Source organism: Rhynchophorus ferrugineus, unplaced genomic scaffold (genome assembly GCF_030347505.1).
Source record: "Rhynchophorus ferrugineus isolate W39M unplaced genomic scaffold, kcgeb_rfMv2 rfM2, whole genome shotgun sequence".
NCBI classification, from domain to species: domain Eukaryota; kingdom Metazoa; phylum Arthropoda; class Insecta; order Coleoptera; family Curculionidae; genus Rhynchophorus; species Rhynchophorus ferrugineus.
Window position 1 is genome coordinate 33,755,129 of NW_027472581.1, and position 18,515 is coordinate 33,773,643.

At 31.8% G+C, this 18,515-nt stretch overlaps 1 protein-coding gene across 12 annotated transcripts in view; it reads left to right on the forward strand.

The window, feature by feature from the left end:
* Positions 1-18,515, forward strand: part of LOC143190643 (disks large 1 tumor suppressor protein) — a 676,624-nt gene that overhangs the window by 386,337 nt on the left and 271,772 nt on the right. For 8 of the 12 annotated variants that reach the window (XM_076395120.1, XM_076395122.1, XM_076395121.1 and 5 more), the window contains one exon: positions 10,413-10,610. In XM_076395120.1, the coding sequence (XP_076251235.1) occupies positions 10,413-10,610 (198 nt within the window). Of the gene's footprint in view, positions 1-9,997; positions 10,340-10,412; positions 10,611-18,515 lie in introns of all 12 variants that reach the window. The other 4 variants (XM_076395124.1, XM_076395126.1, XM_076395128.1 and 1 more) reach the window with 2 other exon arrangements.

Here is an 18,515-nt window from a genome sequence, read left to right on the forward strand (position 1 = left end):
GTTTTTTTATTCAACATCATTCCCTTCAAGTCTGATACACTGCTTATAGCGACCCTCCAACTTTTCGATACCATTTTTGTAGTGCTATTTCTCCTTTGCTTCAAAATAGGCCTCAGTTTCATCGATCACCTCTTTATTCAACGAAAATTTCTTCAAAGCCAGCATTCTTTTGAGATCTGAGAACAGGAAATAGTCACTGGGAGCCAGGTCTGGAGAATACGGTGGATGAGAAAGCAATTCGAAGCCCAGTTCATGGATTTTTGACACAGTGCATTGTCTTGGTTAAGCAGCACTTTCTTTTTCTTTAAATACGGCCGTTTTTCGGCGATTTCGTTCTTCAAACGGTCCAATAACGCTATGTAGTAGTCGCTGTTTATGGTCCTTGCTTTTTAAAGCTAGCCAATGAAAATGATTCCATGCGCATCCGAAAATACAGATGCTATAACCTTACCAGTCGACTATTCCGTTTTACCACGCTTTGGAGCGGGTTCATCGTGTGCAGTCCACTCGGATGACTGTCGATTGGACTTGGGAGTGCATTGTCACATATCGAATTATCTTTAAACACTACTCCGAAACTCGTCCTTGTTTTTGGTCAAAAGTGAGCCCGCGCAGCACCCACTTTACACACAGCTTTCTCATACCCAAATATTCGTGAATGATATGATGTATACGTTCAGTTGATATCTTTAGAGCGTCTGCTATTTCATTCAATTTCAATTTACTCTCATTCAAAATCATTTTGTGGATTATTTAAATATTTTTGTCGGTAACAACCTCTTTTGAGCGTCCACTGCGTTCACAGTCTTTGGTGCTCATTTCACCACGTCTAAACTTAGCATACCAACCCTTGATAGTTGATTTTCTTGTAACAGTATCCGGAAACTCGGCATCAAGCCTAGTTTTGCTTCAACTGTATTTTTCCCTTCAAAAAGCACTATTTTATCAACACGCGAAATTCACAATAACAAAAGTTGCTTCACTCAAAATGATATAATTCACAAATTGATGATCCGACAGCTGTCAAATTAGTACACGCATCTTTTGAGGGTAAGGGCTAACTATGGATTTAATTCTAGCAGCGCCATCTATATGTCAGGCCGGGGACTTTTCGATTGAACTGTTATATAAATTTAATAATAACATTAAATCTTCAAGAACTTTATTATTTGCATTATCAAGTATTATAAAATATACCTAATAATTAAATTAATCTTATTTGGTTTTCATTTCGAATAACATTTTTCATTATTCATTTCATTTCATTTATCCAAACTGAACTAAAAACGTTTTTCAACGTCAATCACGAACAATTAAAGAACTTCTCAGGAGATATTTTACGTGATTGATAGCAACTGTATTTTAGCATAATTTATTCATGATTAAATTATAAAATTGTGATTTTCTTCACTGGAAAATTTCAAGATATGGATGAGGATTCTTGGTTCTGATTGTTTTTCGATATATTTTATTATGGAAGCTTTGAATAGAATAATAAGAATATTACTTAAGATTGCAAATATGTTAGGTATTTACATATATTTTAATTAGTGATATAGATTTGTGAGAAGGTAAACAATCTAACGTAACTATTGTTTTAACTATTTTTGAAAAATATTCCTAACCTAATTTTCTATTTAGTAAAATGAAAACATTCAGTGTTAGTTATCATACAATATCGGTCAATATTTGGATTTGGATTTGATGAAATCTACTATTCAATGTCTCAACTACTATAAAAAAAACGTCTGTTCCAATAATTTTTAAGTTTAAACGGAGTCCAAAAATTTCTAAATACATAGATAATAACAATGCTAATTATCGAATAACTTCTTTATTATTAGGAATTAGGAGGAAAGTTAAAAATATCACAAAGCCTTACGCCTGGCGAACAAGGAGCCTGAGACAACAAGGATATTTTTTCGATGTATTTCTCGGTTATGGATTTGTAGTAATTGCTTTTTGCTAAAAATATGATCAGGGCTATAATTAGACCAGTTTTTTAAATAATTAATATCGTTGAACGTCATACATCAGCATAGTTCGTCGACATCATATATTACAAACAGATTTTAAAATTACTCAAAATATTTAATTACTGGAAAGAATTTGTTAGACGTTATTATATTGTTGTATTAAAAATTATTTTAATAACATATTTAAAATCTTAGTCTTTATATAAATATGTGTATAAAGATGATGTTTGAAAATTAGCATTTCGTTTCTTTACGTGGGGTGTTGGCCGCCGAAAAAAATATTGCTATTTCGTAAAAATCAACGATACATCGTTTTCGATATTTAAAAAAATATTTTTTGCAACAAGTATAAAAAATATTTCTAAATATTATAAAAAACAATAATATTTTGATATACATTTAAAGTTACTTACATATGTCGATATTATTTCTGCATCCCCTATCTTCACGTATATACGATATGGCACATACTTTTTATTCAAACTGTGTTTGTTGTCAGAAAATGTATTTTAATGAAATTGAAATATATTACTATAAACAATTGGTTGTGTCATCAAAATTTATACTAATATATGAACGTTTTTTAACAACTGCTTAATTACAAAAACCTTTAAAATTAATTACTGCTTTAAATTTTAGACTAAAAATTAAATTTTTTCATATTTTCGAAGATTAATCACTTAAGAACGGATTTTTCAAAATTTAATTTATTTTCGGAGATATAGATGTTTTAGTTACGTGGCATCTAAACTAGCTCGTAACTAATCCGAAGTTTTTTATAAAAGTATGACTATAATAAAACGGATATTTATTACTTAAAAGAAAAATAGTCAATATTGTCATAAAATGGTAATGAAATTCCAGTTTTCTCGAAATGCCGTAATTTGGCGAAAAAATGTTGTTTGATTTTTTTGATACTTTGGTACTTCATACCTTACTTTGAAACGTTTCCAGATGTCGCAGAATAATATAATGAAGAATTTAAAAAAAATTGATTTTTTGTTTTCGCTTAATTTTAGACTAGAATATCCCCTTAATATGAATGTATGTTTCAAGAAGCTGATAAGTATTAGTAAAGTCGGCTTTTATATCGTATAATTATAATAATATAATATCAGTAATTTATAATTATATATCAAAGCCAACATATTAAATAAATCTCAGTTTTGAACAACTAAAATAAATAAGAGATAGTGAAATTATATTTGGTATTATTTCAACTGTTAATAATATTAGTCTGAATCAGTTCTTATGGAACTAATTTTCTACATTTATATATAACTAATTTATGATTAGTTTCCAAAGATTCCTTCATTTTTACTACAACTATCAAAAATACTTATAAGATAATAAGATATTTGAAATTAAATATAAACCTTATAAATACTATGCACAATCGATTCAGAAGAATATTCCTGATAGTGCTTTTGTGTTTATGCAATAGCCAGAAGTTCGACAGAACTATAACTAGCCTAGGTTACTAGAAAATATGAGATAAATATTTAATAAAAGTCAAGAAGTATTGATGCCCTTTGAGAAGGTACCTTATTGTTATTAAGGAAGTAATAGTTATCAATTTCTTGAAACAATTACTTCACGGGAACATTCAAATGATATTCCTTGTTGAGAGCTTCGCCAGGCGAATGGTTTATTTAACCAATATTTAACAAAACCGATTTTTACGACTTACTATTTATTGATCGTGGGGGTATGTTATTCTTTCGTTTTTTCCAATTTTTCAAGTTGTATAAACACTATTTTTAAAAAATTCACACAAATTTGGATTATTATACATGATACAGCCACAACGGAAAGCATAGTTTATATTTAACCTATTTACTTTAAATATCTTGTTCCTTGATTTTGTAGACTGGTAATTCATAATGATAAGATATAATTAAATTATAATTAGCTGAAATTGGGCAACACAATGAACTAATTCTTTTGAATTTATTTGAGTCATTACACGGGTGATTGTTTCTCAGAAAACAAGCTATAATTTGACATCAGATGCAAACACCTATCGATATTTGGAGCCATAAATAAAGATGCACGCATTCTCCTTGAATAAACAAACAAGAGTGTGTTTATTCCTCGTGTGCCCGATTGTTTTGATGTAGAATCATCTTATTAATGTTCAACATTAGTTCTGTTTAAAACAAAATTAATAGTTTAGAATACGTATTGTGATTTTAAAAATATAGCATGGATATAATTCATTAATTTTCATAGCAAATGAGCTTTATTGAAGGTGAATAATTTAGTAAGTAATAGTTATACTGACAAACTTGATATTATTCGAAGGAAGCTTTATAACTCATTCTAATCTCTACAAAATGTTAATGTTAACATAAGGAACTTTCTTGATTTAGACTATATATATATATATATATATATATATATATATATATATATATATATATATATATATATATATAAATAAGTTTTGCTGCTACTTCTGACATCGACATAGATCACAACACATAGCCACTTTTAGATCCATTTTTTTATCTTGGTGAATATACTTCCAAATATATTGTTAATATGTAATCAAAATTGTCCATGTATCTTTTATGCCTCTTTTTAAACATTAACCAATTTTCGATTGAAAAGCATGAATTGAAATCAATTCCATGTTATTTGAGCTCGGTTTTCCGCTTATTAAAGTAGTGCAGTCACAATGCCATATGAAATGTTTTCGTTTTTTTTATTAATTTTAGTTATTTTTAAACCGCCAACATATTGTTCCTGAAACCGCCTGACTCAGGTTATTTTTTGTGAGCCAATATTTTTCGATTTAACAGTATGAAATTTACCAATTGCAATAGGAATTGTGGTAGGGAACCCAAAGGAGGAGCCAATATTAATTTCAGAACAAGGCAACTCAGGCAAGGTATGAAGGCCATTCTTTATTAACAATTGGTATACTTCTGCAAATTGTTCAACATGGTATTACGACAGCAGTGCGTAAAATGACCTTATTAAGCTGTTATTGATGTCAGAAGCCTCTTCATAAGAATTTTTCGGTGAATGTGTTTGTGAACTCAGAAACTAAATGCGCTCCTGTCTCTCGATGTATTTGTTGTTCTTGACATCCATCCTTAAAATTTTATTTAGAAACAGTTGTATTTTTTTCTTCTTCAATCAGTTTGAGAAAATGAGATCATACTAGAAACTATATAAAAACATATATAAAAATACATGCATACTATATAGAAAAATAGAACACATTATTGACTGAAACACAAAGATTTTAAATAAATAAATTGGTTGTCGGCTTGGCAAAATTTGAGCCAAAATTGACTGTTATATTTAACCACCCTTAAATTTTGCGACATGTATTTTTGAACGGTACCGGGATGAGTTGCGAACCTTGTGGAGCTTCAAAATAAGTGAATCTCCTGATGATTCCTGACATTTTATCAAAAGCTCTAATGAGGTCCAAGAAGACATCCCCATGAACTTCTTGTTATGAAAAGTTTCAAACCTCGCCCTTTCATTCAAAATTCAAAGTACTTGTCTTGGATGATATGACTGTCTGCATTTTCGCACCTTCATTGAGAGCGTAAGTAACTGCTATCTCAACAAGTTTTGATAATGAGCTCAGGTAGTGTTTCCAGATGAATAGAATCTTTTGTCAACTGCTCATATGATTTGAGACATTGGTAAGCACCTAAGTAAGCTGTTTACATTATTTAGAAGAATAAGCTTATAAAAATTCGAGTGGTAAAACTCCACTATAAGAATTGTAGATCTCACTGGTGACGTCTTCCGTTTCGTTGGTTCAGCTTTAGATTAATGTAATATCGAATTATTTCTCACATATTCTTTCTTCCCACACACTCTTTGACACAAAACAAAGCTTTTACCGTGTAATATAAGTAAATTCAAAAAAGATTCGTATCTAACGTAAACATAACATCTTTGTAATATAAACCAAAACATATTTCAAATGCTAATACTACCTTTACTAATTTTAATATTTATATAAATATACCATGTGATTTATAATTAAATTATTTGTATTAATTCAATTACACATCAGATATTTAAAGCATATTTACATCTAATTTCTAAATAATAATGACTATAACCACATCTTTTCCATACAATTTGATGCTTTTGCTTGGTGCATATTTCACGACTTTGCACCCGAAAAACAGACGGGAAATGCAATTTTGCGTTTATTTTCGGGATTTCCTGATTTAAACGGTACAATAAGCCCCAGGACTAATTTTAGTCGAACGATGCCAGGTCTGGCATACATAGTGGGTGCTGATTAATTAGTCAATTGTTTAACTCTAATACTTGGAACCATACTACAGCAAATAACATAAATCATATAAATATAACCCGTTGGAATTATTTAATAACAATATTATGATTACACTACAACGTTTTCGTAAAACTTTTTTAAGAATTGTTTAAAATAGAATTTATTTAATATATTTAATACCTCATATTAATTATAATTTTTTAATATTCTGTTAAAATGTAGATCTGGCTCAAAACTTAATTTTGTTTTCTTTTATAGTTTTTTTTAACAAAGCTTACATAAATAAAGTATTTTCTATTTTATGCTTATCAATAAAATCCTGATTAAATTTCGTGATAATTAAAGCGAAATTACATGTTTGCAATAAATTGTTTTTTTTAGTTTATGGGAAGCATTATTTTCTCTGTGCAGTGTTTAAAAGCGGTACATGATAAAACCTTTGGACGTTAGTGTCCACAAAATATACAGACTTGGAATGCGGTCTCCCCTGTATAAAAATGTGACCGAAATTATGATTTGCCACGCCACCAGAGGTCGCGCAAAGCTGGTTTATTTAATACGAGGGGGGTATTAAAAAATTAGAATAATTTTTTTATTTATATTACAGTGGGAAATGAAAAAATAAAATATTATTAAAATATTTTAGTTAAATACAAGTTAACATTTGTTTAAAATAATTTCTAAATACATAAAAAAAACATGTAATATGACAATTGATAACTTATTTTCTAATTGTATATTAATTATTGTCGTAAATATTATAACATAAAAATCTATGAAATAAGTCCAGGATAGTAGTTACATGTTAAAATTTTGATTACGAAACCTCCTTTTCTTTTTTACATATTTTTATAGGTGCTTAATTGGACCCTATCCATAAGACATGTAACCATGCAAAATTTTTCATTTTTTCCCTTTGCAATCAAGTTTACTCTTTTCATCCACCAGAATAAGCGACACCTAATTATTACTTTTCTTATTATATTTCCCCCTTCTGGATGTTGGACACAAGTATTGGTTTTAAAAAAGAGTGACATTTGCTGGCATAACATTTTAACAAGAATATCCTTTAAATTTGCGTTGGCACATATGTTGGGCAATACATAAAAAATTATAGAGATGGCTTCAAAAGCATATGAGTTGAAACAAGCTCATGGTATCGTAAGAAACATTTATCATGCTGGCGAGCTTTAATAAATTCTGTATTGGTATCGCTTTCCCGGTACAGAATTTTTGACCTACAACCTCCACATTTAATTAACTTTAATAATTTTCTGGCAAGGAAACCAGACATATATATGTTCTAACATTCCTTTATAATTTTTTTAATATATGTAGGAACTTTTATAGAAGTCATGGATGATAATGTGAAGGCTGTTGTAGATTGGTTACACATATTGTAGATTACTGTTGTAGGTAGCCATACCTCCTTCTGAGCATCCTCTTCACAGTTGGCTCCGGGTGATCTTTGAGACAAACAATTGTTAATAATGAGACTTTTGAAAGCCGAGACGGAATGGTCAGTTGTCGGAGAAACCTTTCTAATCCCCTAGCTTCTAATATTTCCAAAAAAAATTTCCAAACTATCTTGCTGAAATGACCTAATGATTACGAATTTTCTCTTCTGTAGTAATATGTATGTACTATTTGTTCGATTAACTTCTTTAGAAGCAGAAACTACTTTACATAAATGCTAGGCTTTTTGGAGATAATATAAGTTGTTGAGTAACATTAACCTCATATAGTATCCAATCCTCCACATTCTATAAACTAAAAATTATAAAAATTAACAAAACAATAAAAAGGTATTACACACATTTACTTCTACTTTTTGGTGTTCATGTTCCTCATGTTCACATGTTCCTCTATTTCTATATATTCTGTATAGAGAGATAATATAATTTTAAGTATTGAAGTATCACAAAACACTGAAATATTAAAACATTGACATAAAAATTAAAACAATAAAATCGAGTCTGTATATTTTGTGTTTAGAACTTTCACTTGTCAAATGCTCACGTTATATTTTATGACATTTATAATTCAAATCGAAAGAAAGAAATCTGTAATATTTTTATCGGCGGCCCTTTAGCTGTGTGGCAGTACATTGAAATCATGGCTAAGGGTGTGCCCATTTAAGTTCCCATTCTATATTTCAATGTTTTGTTTTAGTGTCCCAGTTTTGTTTAACACTCTAACATGATGATCTGATTATGAATTTGACCACTATCCTTCTGCATAACAGTGCAGTTACAACCCCAATGTATTGTATACTATCAATCCCAACTGGGACAATTTGCGGATTTCAAATTATTATAGTGATGCTATAAATTAATTACTGTCAAGTTCATCAGAGATCGGATTACACTTCAATATAATAGTGGATTCAATTACATGAAAATACTTTAAAAAGATGCATGGTGTTCAATATAATGCTTCTTGCCCAACGTGGTGTATGATAATAGAAAGTTATTGATTATTATTGTGATAATTGTACGCAATAAGAATTGATGAAGAAGAGATCAATACTGACAACCTACAGATCACTTTCTAAAGCATATCTCAATGGAATCCAATTAAAGCAAGTGCAGAAGTTCTAATAACTGCTGTAATTGATGATGTAATAATCTCATCCTTCCAATAATCTTTAGTCTTTTCAACAAACGAAGTCATTCCTTAAACATGCAACAATTACAGTTGAGCACACTGCAGGTTCGGACATGCCTGTTAAATGACAGGTGAATTAATTCCTCGCAGACCTCTGTTTCTTGGGTCGACCTCTTAAATGGAGAACACAGTAAATTGATGAAAAAGAAATAGATCAAGATCAAATTCATAGAAACTGATAAAATATAAGAAGACTGATATAAGATGAACTGAATAAAAACATAAAGCCAGAATTATCCGAGGCCACAATGGTTGCTCCCGATCGCCAACAGTGGTGAAATTTATTCAATGAACTATGTTCGATGTCCTACGCAACATCAACAATGTATTGGTTGAGAAGTTGATAATCTTCTTCTTAAGTTAAAACTTTATTTAAAAGTATTTCTAATTTATTATTACCTTTATATCTTTAAATTTAGATTTATATTAAACTCTTTGCTTTGAAGGTTGTTCAATGCTCACCATCACTATTCTTTTTATTATGGTAATATATATGTTCAATATTAAAATAACAACTTTATCAGCCAAACTATATAGCATTCAGTAATAACGTAATAATCTATAAACTGATAATGTTTAATGATAATGTGATAATCATTTTTAGTGAATAGAATGAAGCAAAAAGAACTTTTATAACCAAGGTTTAAGTATTTCAGGATTTCTGCGAATTCTCCAACATATGTTATATGTCTTAAACAATCATTTTTTACTCAAACACATACTTGCCTGTAACCATTTAATCAATGCCCTTAAAATGACTAAATAGGTTTGTGGTGCTCTATTTCGGATTTGTTGCAGTCAAATGCAAAAATGACAATATCTAGATGTTGGCAAACAAACCTTTAACTATTATCCTGGGACTTTGTTATTTACGCTTCTAAATTAACAAGTTAAAATATTTACTGATTAACTCATTATCACTCTCAGCATTTTCTGCTATTTTTAATAATATTAGTGTTCTCGATTTTGTTTTTCTAATATTGAATTGGTCGTTACTTTTATTCGTTACTTTCATGCCGTAAGTTCCATGCCGTTTCATGATCAGTGCTGGTAATGATTTCACGTTAATCTTTTTTAGTGAACGTTTACCTCCAATTAATTAAAATAGAAAATTCCTATTTTTAATAATCAAATATTTCCTCTAAACCCAATATTACAAAACTTTAAAGGTAAAACAACAAATAGTGACCATTATATTAGTAACTTATAGACTATGATTGACTGGGTCTCAATAGTGCGTCATTCAAGGCGTCGTTTCTCGAACTATATGTACGGAGTTCCGCGTAAAGTTCGCAAAAAGCGACAAAAGAACGCTCGCTCCCATCATAACTCGCGTACTCATCAAGAAGGCGCAGCGGCCCACGATCTACCATCTAGATCAGAATGCACCTGTTGCTGGGCCGGTGAAAAAGTAAAACAGGTCCGTGTTACCATTGAATTAATATCCGAAATTAGTGAAAATCAGTTAGCCTTATAATATCTAATTGTTTCAGAAATCTCGTTATGTGGAAGATGATATGCCTCCACCACCATCACCTCCTATGCCCTCCAAGGTTATCAATGCTGCTGTAGTGGTCGATAACCTATCGAGACAGAGCTCCTTGGAGCGAGTGTCATCAGGTCGAAGAAAAAGCGCCTCTGATCGTGGAATACTAAACGACGTCTTAAAGGAAACGTCAGTTCATAAAATGGTAAGATTTCTTGTTATATAAAAAATATTTAGAATTTTAAGGTATTTACAAATTTAGTCCATATATAATAAATAAATACACGGTGTCAGTTTGTCAACTATACATAAATAAACAATTATCATTAATCCACAAATAATAGTGACCTTTATACCGTGTTTCGCTGCAATAAGCAAAACTGTTTTCTCATTAGTTTCAGTAATAATCTTGCAATATTCCAAAATTATCCTGCTGATAATTTATCCTCTTTGTTGTCATTAGTTATATTTTCAATAATTATTCCACTTCTAATTAGAATAAATAAAAGTAGGTAAACAGATCATGAATAAAATTAAGTATACATTTACTCTGTTGATTACAATCACTATAGTTAAACGTCATATTTGGTTTAAGTTAGTTGAAGTAATACAAATATTTCTTAATATATCTTGACTTACAATATTCATTTTAATATAAAATTAAAAAGCGTATAATTCTACCAATAACTATATTACATTTTCGATGCCGATTGATCTAGGATTAATATATGCATATGAAGTTCGGTCCCGACCTTCATAGAGTCAAGACGTGTTTTTTCTTTCCCGAAAACGAGTCTCCGTAAATATCAAATAAAAATATATCTATATATTTTTTACGGTCAATTTCGGTTAACGGTTTCAAAGAACTCCCAGGTACGGGATACGGTGAAACGGCCAACCCAAAGTGAAGGAAATACGTGCTCTCAAACAAAAGACGTTCTACGTTTTCCAAAAAAGGGAAAAAGTGAAAGTTAGTGAAAAAAACATTTAATTATAACTTTAATCATGGACAACAACATGGATTTGAATATATTATTGAAAGAAAACAAGGAATTAAGAACGAATAATGGGCGTCTGAACCAACAACTGTTGCAATTATCTAAGGATATGGCTGCTATCCGTTTGCAACTGCAAGGTCACACGCAAGATACACCAAAAAGGCATACTAATTATGCAGAAGACTACTACACGGATGAAGACGAACTAACATTAGAGGTAGGGGAACAGTCTGACTGGACCGAAGTAACAAACAAGAAGGATAAAAAGAGGAAGAAGTCTCAGATGACGCCTTCGCCAATCGCAAAAAGTGGTATAAATATTAAAAAAAAGAAGCAAGAAAACAAAATTCCTCTGCCCCCTCCGATCAAGGTAAGCAATGTTGGCAATTTTAATTTATTTAGATCAGAAATAAAGGGAGTAGCCTCTGACCGAGTGCATTTTAAAGCTTTGTCTAACAATGATATTAACGTGACCCTTAGCAATGAAACAGACTATAGGAATGTAAAAAAGCATCTCATTGAGATGAAGAAAAACAATTCATTCAATAAACTCGAATATCACACTTATCAGTTAAAAAGTGATAAGTGGTATAGAGTAGTCATTAGAGGATTACCGTCCACAACAGATCAGGACGTTATTAAATCGGAATTACGGGCTTGCGGGCACGAAGTAGTAACCGTCACGCCTATAGCGAAAAAGACATCAAATGTAAATGGCGAAAAACAAATTAAAACTTTTCCGTTGTTCTATATAGACATGACACAAAAGGAAAATAATAAAAATATATACGACATAAATTATTTACTAGACTGTAGGATAAAAGTGGAACCTCCGAAAAAAAATAATAATATACCACAATGCACAAACTGTCAAAATCTTGGACACACTAAAAATTTTTGCAGTAGGGAACCAAGATGTGTGAAATGTGCCGGTAAACATCACACAACTCAGTGCAGAAAACAACGCAATAGTGTAGCGACATGCGTGTTGTGCAATGAAAAAGGTCATCCTGCCAGTTATAAAGGATGTGCAGTATATCAAAAAAAAATAAAAGAAATCCAGCCAAAGAAAATTACAGCAGAACAACGCTTAAGACAAATTGACAAAGTCAAAAACTCTGAAACAACATCTACCGTTGAAAATAAAAAAACCCATGAAACCGTAAGACCATCGGTCAAAAATATAAACGTCAATATATCAAATGATAAACAAATTGATACGAAACCTCAGAAAGCTGCGGCCAACGAGCCAACTATCGTCGACATGATGAAATTGCTCAAAGAATTCCAGACCGAAATGAGACGGAAATTCAGTCAGTTAGCAGACAGGGTAGAAAAATTGGAGAAATCCGGGTTGGGGAAATCTACCCAAAACAAGCTAAAAAGAAATCAAAATGAGTAATTCGTTTCTAAGAATTATAACTTGGAACGCAAACGGAACTAGAATTATTCTTAAAAACAAATAACATAGATATAGCTCTCATATCGGAAACACATTTTTCTAAAAAAAACTACATTAAAATACGGGGTTATGATGCTTACTGGACACTACACCCCAGTGAACGGGCTCGAGGCGGAACAGCTTTAATAATTAAACAAAATATACAACATTTCGAACAAGAAGAGATAAAAAATGAAGAAATACAAGCTACTATAATTAGTATCGAAAAAAACGGGGCTGAAATAAATATTGGCGCTATATATTGTCCACCGAGACATAAAATGACACAACAACAATATAAAGATATCTTTTCAAAATTAGGCCCACGGTTTATTATTGGTGGAGACTTTAATGTTAAACATACAGCTTGGGGTTCACGAATAATAACACCTGGAAAAGGAAACGAATTACTCAAAGCCATTAACCTTACAAATTGTAATTATCATTCAGGGCGCGAACCCATTTACTGGCCCACAGACAGTAATAAAGTCCCAGACCTGCTGGATTTCTACATTACAAAAGGCATCTCATTAAATCAAATTACTACAGAAAGCTTGTGCGATCTAACATCTGATCACACTCCAGTATTGTTAACACTGGGCGCGACAATCCTAAGAAAAGCAAAAAAGCCTAATCTTACCAACAAATATACTGACTGGGACAAATTCAGATTAATACTGCAGGAACAAATCAGTTTAAAAGAAAGACTTAAAACTATAGATGATCTTGAGCAACAAACTAAACATATAACTGAACAAATTCGGTCAGCTGCAAAATATGCTACCCCAATTGCAAGAGAGAAATCAGAATATGAAGTACTTTACCCCCTCGAAATTAGAGAAATGAATGAATGAAAAGAAAGGCGAAAAGCTAGAAGAGTATGGCACAGAAACAGAAATGCTGCTGACAAAACCACGTTTAATAGAATTAGTAATCAGACAAATCAAAAGATCAAAGAATATAAACAGAATTGCTTTCAAAAGTATTTAAGTGAACTAAGCCCACAAGCAGACAAAGATTATTCGCTATGGAAAGCAACTCGAAGATTTAAAAGACCAATTATTCGAGTACCGCCTATTAAAAATGATCGAAATGAATGGGTTCGACGCGACAATGAAAAAGCTGAATTGTTCGCAGAATATTTAGCTAACATTTTTCGGCCTAATGATATAGAATCTACCATGGATACATCTCCTATTTATCAACCCGATGTAGATCTAAATCTAATTTCTCCACTGGAAGTTGCCATTGAAATTGATAACCTCAATCCTAAAAAGGCACCTGGTATAGATGGCATTTCACCTGGATTATTGAAAGAACTGCCACGAAAAGCAATCATCATGTTGACATATATATTTAATGCCTGTTTAAGGCTGAAGCATGTCCCGGAATGCTTTAAAGTTGAACAAATAATTATGCTCAAAAAACCTGACAAACCTGCAGAACAAGTCGAATCTTACAGACCTATTTCGCTACTACCTGCAATATCAAAGCTATTTGAGAAGCTGATATATAAACGTGTTAAACATTTGGTATCAATACCAGATTTCCAGTTTGGTTTTCGAAATCACCGTTCAACTATCGATCAAGTGCACAGAGTAACTGCGGCTATTGAAAGAGCGTTTGAAGAAAAGAAATACTGCCCTGCAATATTCTTGGATGTCTCACAAGCTTTTGATCGGGTTTGGCATTTGGGATTAATCTGTAAGATGAGCAAATTGTTACCGCGTAACTATTGTCAATTGCTGGAGTCATATTTATTCGGAAGAAAATTTAGAGTATCGCACTAAAAGGCGTTCTCGACATTTAAAAATATCTCGGCTGGAGTTCCACAAGGTAGCGTCTTAGGACCTCTCCTGTATCTGCTCTACACTGCTGACATTCCAACAACAAAAGAAACACTTCTTGGAACCTTTGCTGATGACACAGTTATTTTGACAAAAGATATATCTCTGCCTAGGGCAATAGAAAAAGTGCAAGTGGCAGTCAACAAAATCTACAAATGGACAAAAGATTGGAAAATTCAACTTAATAGCTCCAAATCTGTCCACGTTAATTTTGCATTAAGGCGAAATAATAAAAACTTAATTATATCACTCAATGGATGCCCGATTCCTCAAGCAGAATCAGCAAAATACCTTGGAATCCATCTTGACGGTAGATTAAATTGGAAGCATCACGTTAGACAAAAAGCAAAACACATTAGAACCAAAATAAAACAACTATACTGGTTAGTCGGAAGATACTCCCAACTTGATCTAAAATCAAAGAGGTTGATCTATAATACAATTATAAAGCCAATTTGGACCTATGGGGTGCAAATATGGGGTTGCACTAAATATTCAAATCAGTTAGTCATACAGCGCTATCAAAACAAGATTCTTCGATTGATTACCAATGCCTATCGCTATGTAACCAATGAAGAACTGCACGATGACCTGGAAATCAAATGGATTTGCGAAGTTGTGCAGGATTTTGCCTTGAAACACGAAAGAAGATTACTAAATCATTCTAACGTGGAAGCAATACAACTGCTGGACAGCGCACAGGACGCCAGGAGACTGAAACGAACAAAACCATACGAACTTGTGTGAACATTTAGTGTGTATTATTAGTGTAAACTATAGCTATAAGTTAATAATTAATAAATAATTATAATTGTATAATTGAGGAATACATACTGATGTATTTTCTCGTACTCGTCTTGCTTGCTAATTAATCCAAGCACATAGGAAAAGTAGTAATAAATTAATTGTAATAATAATAATAATTAAGATTGTACTAAGCGTATCTAATAAAGATGTTATAAAAAAAAATATGCATGTGAAAATATGTTCTTAGATCTTAATTAATACCCCAGATTACTAACCAAAACGGCATATTGGTGAAATATTCAACATCTCGTTTAATGCCTAACATAAAAAATATATAAAGGTGAAGCCGTCACATTGATTGATCACCTTAGTTTTTATCTAGAGTTTGATTAAAGATACAAACATAGAATTGTAATTAATTATTTAGTAACTTAAGATACCCTTTGATTGATTAATTTAATCAACAACAATTATTGGTTTTCTCATTGCAGTAGCCTTAAGATATTACTGACATATATAACTGATAAAAATGTTAAGCAGCCTTGGTTTAGAGGCAGACCCTTCCCAAGTGCCTCCTATTGTTTGATGCTGATGATAATTTTAATTTGATAATGACGGGGGTCATGCATGTTCCTTTGAACTGATTAAGACGTAACAATATATTTTCATTGCAGTCTTGTTATTTTGATCAGTTTTTCATTTTGGGTCATTTATTTAAATTTTAGATGAATTGTTGTTTGATAGGGAACTACAGATTTGATCTACAATATATTTAGATTCTTTAAAAATAAAAGAAAAAAATATCGATCATAATAAATAATAATAATTCGACCACAAAGAATTATATTAGATCCTATTCTATATTAATATTTAAACATAATATTAAGTAAAAGTGTCCGTTTAAATATTATAATATCTGGATTGTAATGTAGTAAATCCAGAATATACAACATAATACTAAATAATCACCAGCATGAAACTGATCAGCATCATCAGCAATGTATTTTTTCATCATTCAATTCAACATATGATTTGTTTCCTTAATAATGAGCACTGAAACACTGAGATAAAATAAGATAATAGGACTGGTTCAATCTGAAATAGTAATGATCAATGTATATATTACACTACGACTACGACAGACTACATCTTCGTACTTCATACTTCGAATATGGATCTACATGGGCATCAACACCTAGAAAATCTATAATGGTTTCATTTTTTCGTTCTAGTAAAAGTATAAAACCAACCAAAGTATAGACGTACACAAGGTGGGGAAGTGTTGCAGCCGCATGATGGAATTGATTATATTAGGTAATTCCGCGAGCTGCTTGTGTGGGAGCTTTTTTAATATTAAGAGGGAGACTTCATCGAATCTCGGTGCCTTCTTTGAATTGAGATTGTAGATAATATTCTCCAGGATATTTGGAGAGACTAAATGATTTTTGAGGGAATTTGGTGGTGTAGAATTTTTAAGATTTTTAGCCACACTTGAAACTTTCCGAAGCATCAAATATCACACTTTTTATATTCAGAAATTTAGTCATGAACATACAAAATCCTGAAGCACCAACAACAACGTTTATATTCTTAATGTATTTAGATGCATATCGCTATTTCTCAAGCTTAAATTACAACAATAAAATAAACTTTTAATATTCTGCACCATAATTCTTAACTGTTTGGACAGTTTAACATCTTGATGGATTTTCTCCTCGCGCTAATTACTTCACACCACAAATAAAAAAAGATCCGTATTTACGTCAGAGGAGGTCTAAATAAATCCGATTACAATATAAATCAAATGTCGTTTTAATGGAACAAAACGTTTAATAGCGAGACGACGCCCTCGTAAAAGTAGGCGCTGCCTTTTAATAAATCAGAAGACAAAAGTACACCGTCATCACTTGAAAGCGGTCGGAGAGGGTGGAGGGTGGTGGTGGATGGGTTGAACGGGATGATTTTTCGCCATCTAGCTGACTGGCTAAAAGTTGCCGTGGGATGTCGTCAGGTACTTGAATGGAAATTTGCGAATGTCAGCCAATTTATCGTCGGTGTTCCGGACAAAGATTCTAAACGAGCGGTTATAATTGCAGCTATTTTACGCAGCAATAAATCCATTAAATGATTGTAAACGAGTGGCAATTGTTTTCTACAATTATTTCATTTATTTAACTACAATATTTGAATTGCATTCGACGTTATTATGTTAAAATATTGTATAAATTAAAAAATAATAATTTTTTTTAGATTTTCTAATTATATATATAGATGGTGGTATCAGAATTAAATCCATATGTTTTTTAGTTAGCCTTAAGCCTCAAAATATGCATATATATTTGACAGCTGTCGGATCATTACTTTATAAAATAATAGCATTTTGAGTGAAGCTACTTTTGTTAATGTGAAAAAAATGGATAAAAAGGAATTTTGCGTGTTGATAAAATATTTCTTTTTGAAGGGAAAACATACAGTTCAAGCAAAAACTTGGTTTGATGCCGAGTTTCGGAAATGTGGTGAAATGAGCACCGAAGGCGCAGTGGGCGCCCAATAGGGGTTGTTACCGACGAAAACATTTAAAAAATGTACAAAATGATTTCGCATGATCGTAAATTAAAACTAAATGAAATAGCAGACACTCTAAATATATCAACTGAACATGTACACCATATATTAGGTATGAGAAAGCTCTGTGCAAAGTGGGTGCCTCGCGAGCTCACCTTTGACCAAAAACAACAACGAGTTGATAATTCGGAGCAGTCTTTGATGATGACCAAGCATAATAACCCGAGTTCTTGCATCGATATGTGGTAATGAATGAAACATGGCTCGATCATTTCACTCCGAAGTCCAATCGACAGTCATCCGAGTGGATTGGACACGATGAACCCGCTCAAAAGCGTGGGAGAACCCTTGAAAAAGGAAGGACCATTAACAGGTCACATAGCGTTATTGGGCCGTTTGAAGGACAAAATCGCCGAAAAACGGCCGCATTTGAAGAAAAAGAAAATGCTGGTTCACGAAGAAAATGCACCGTGTCAAAAATCCATGCATTGGGCTTCGAATTGCTTCCTTAT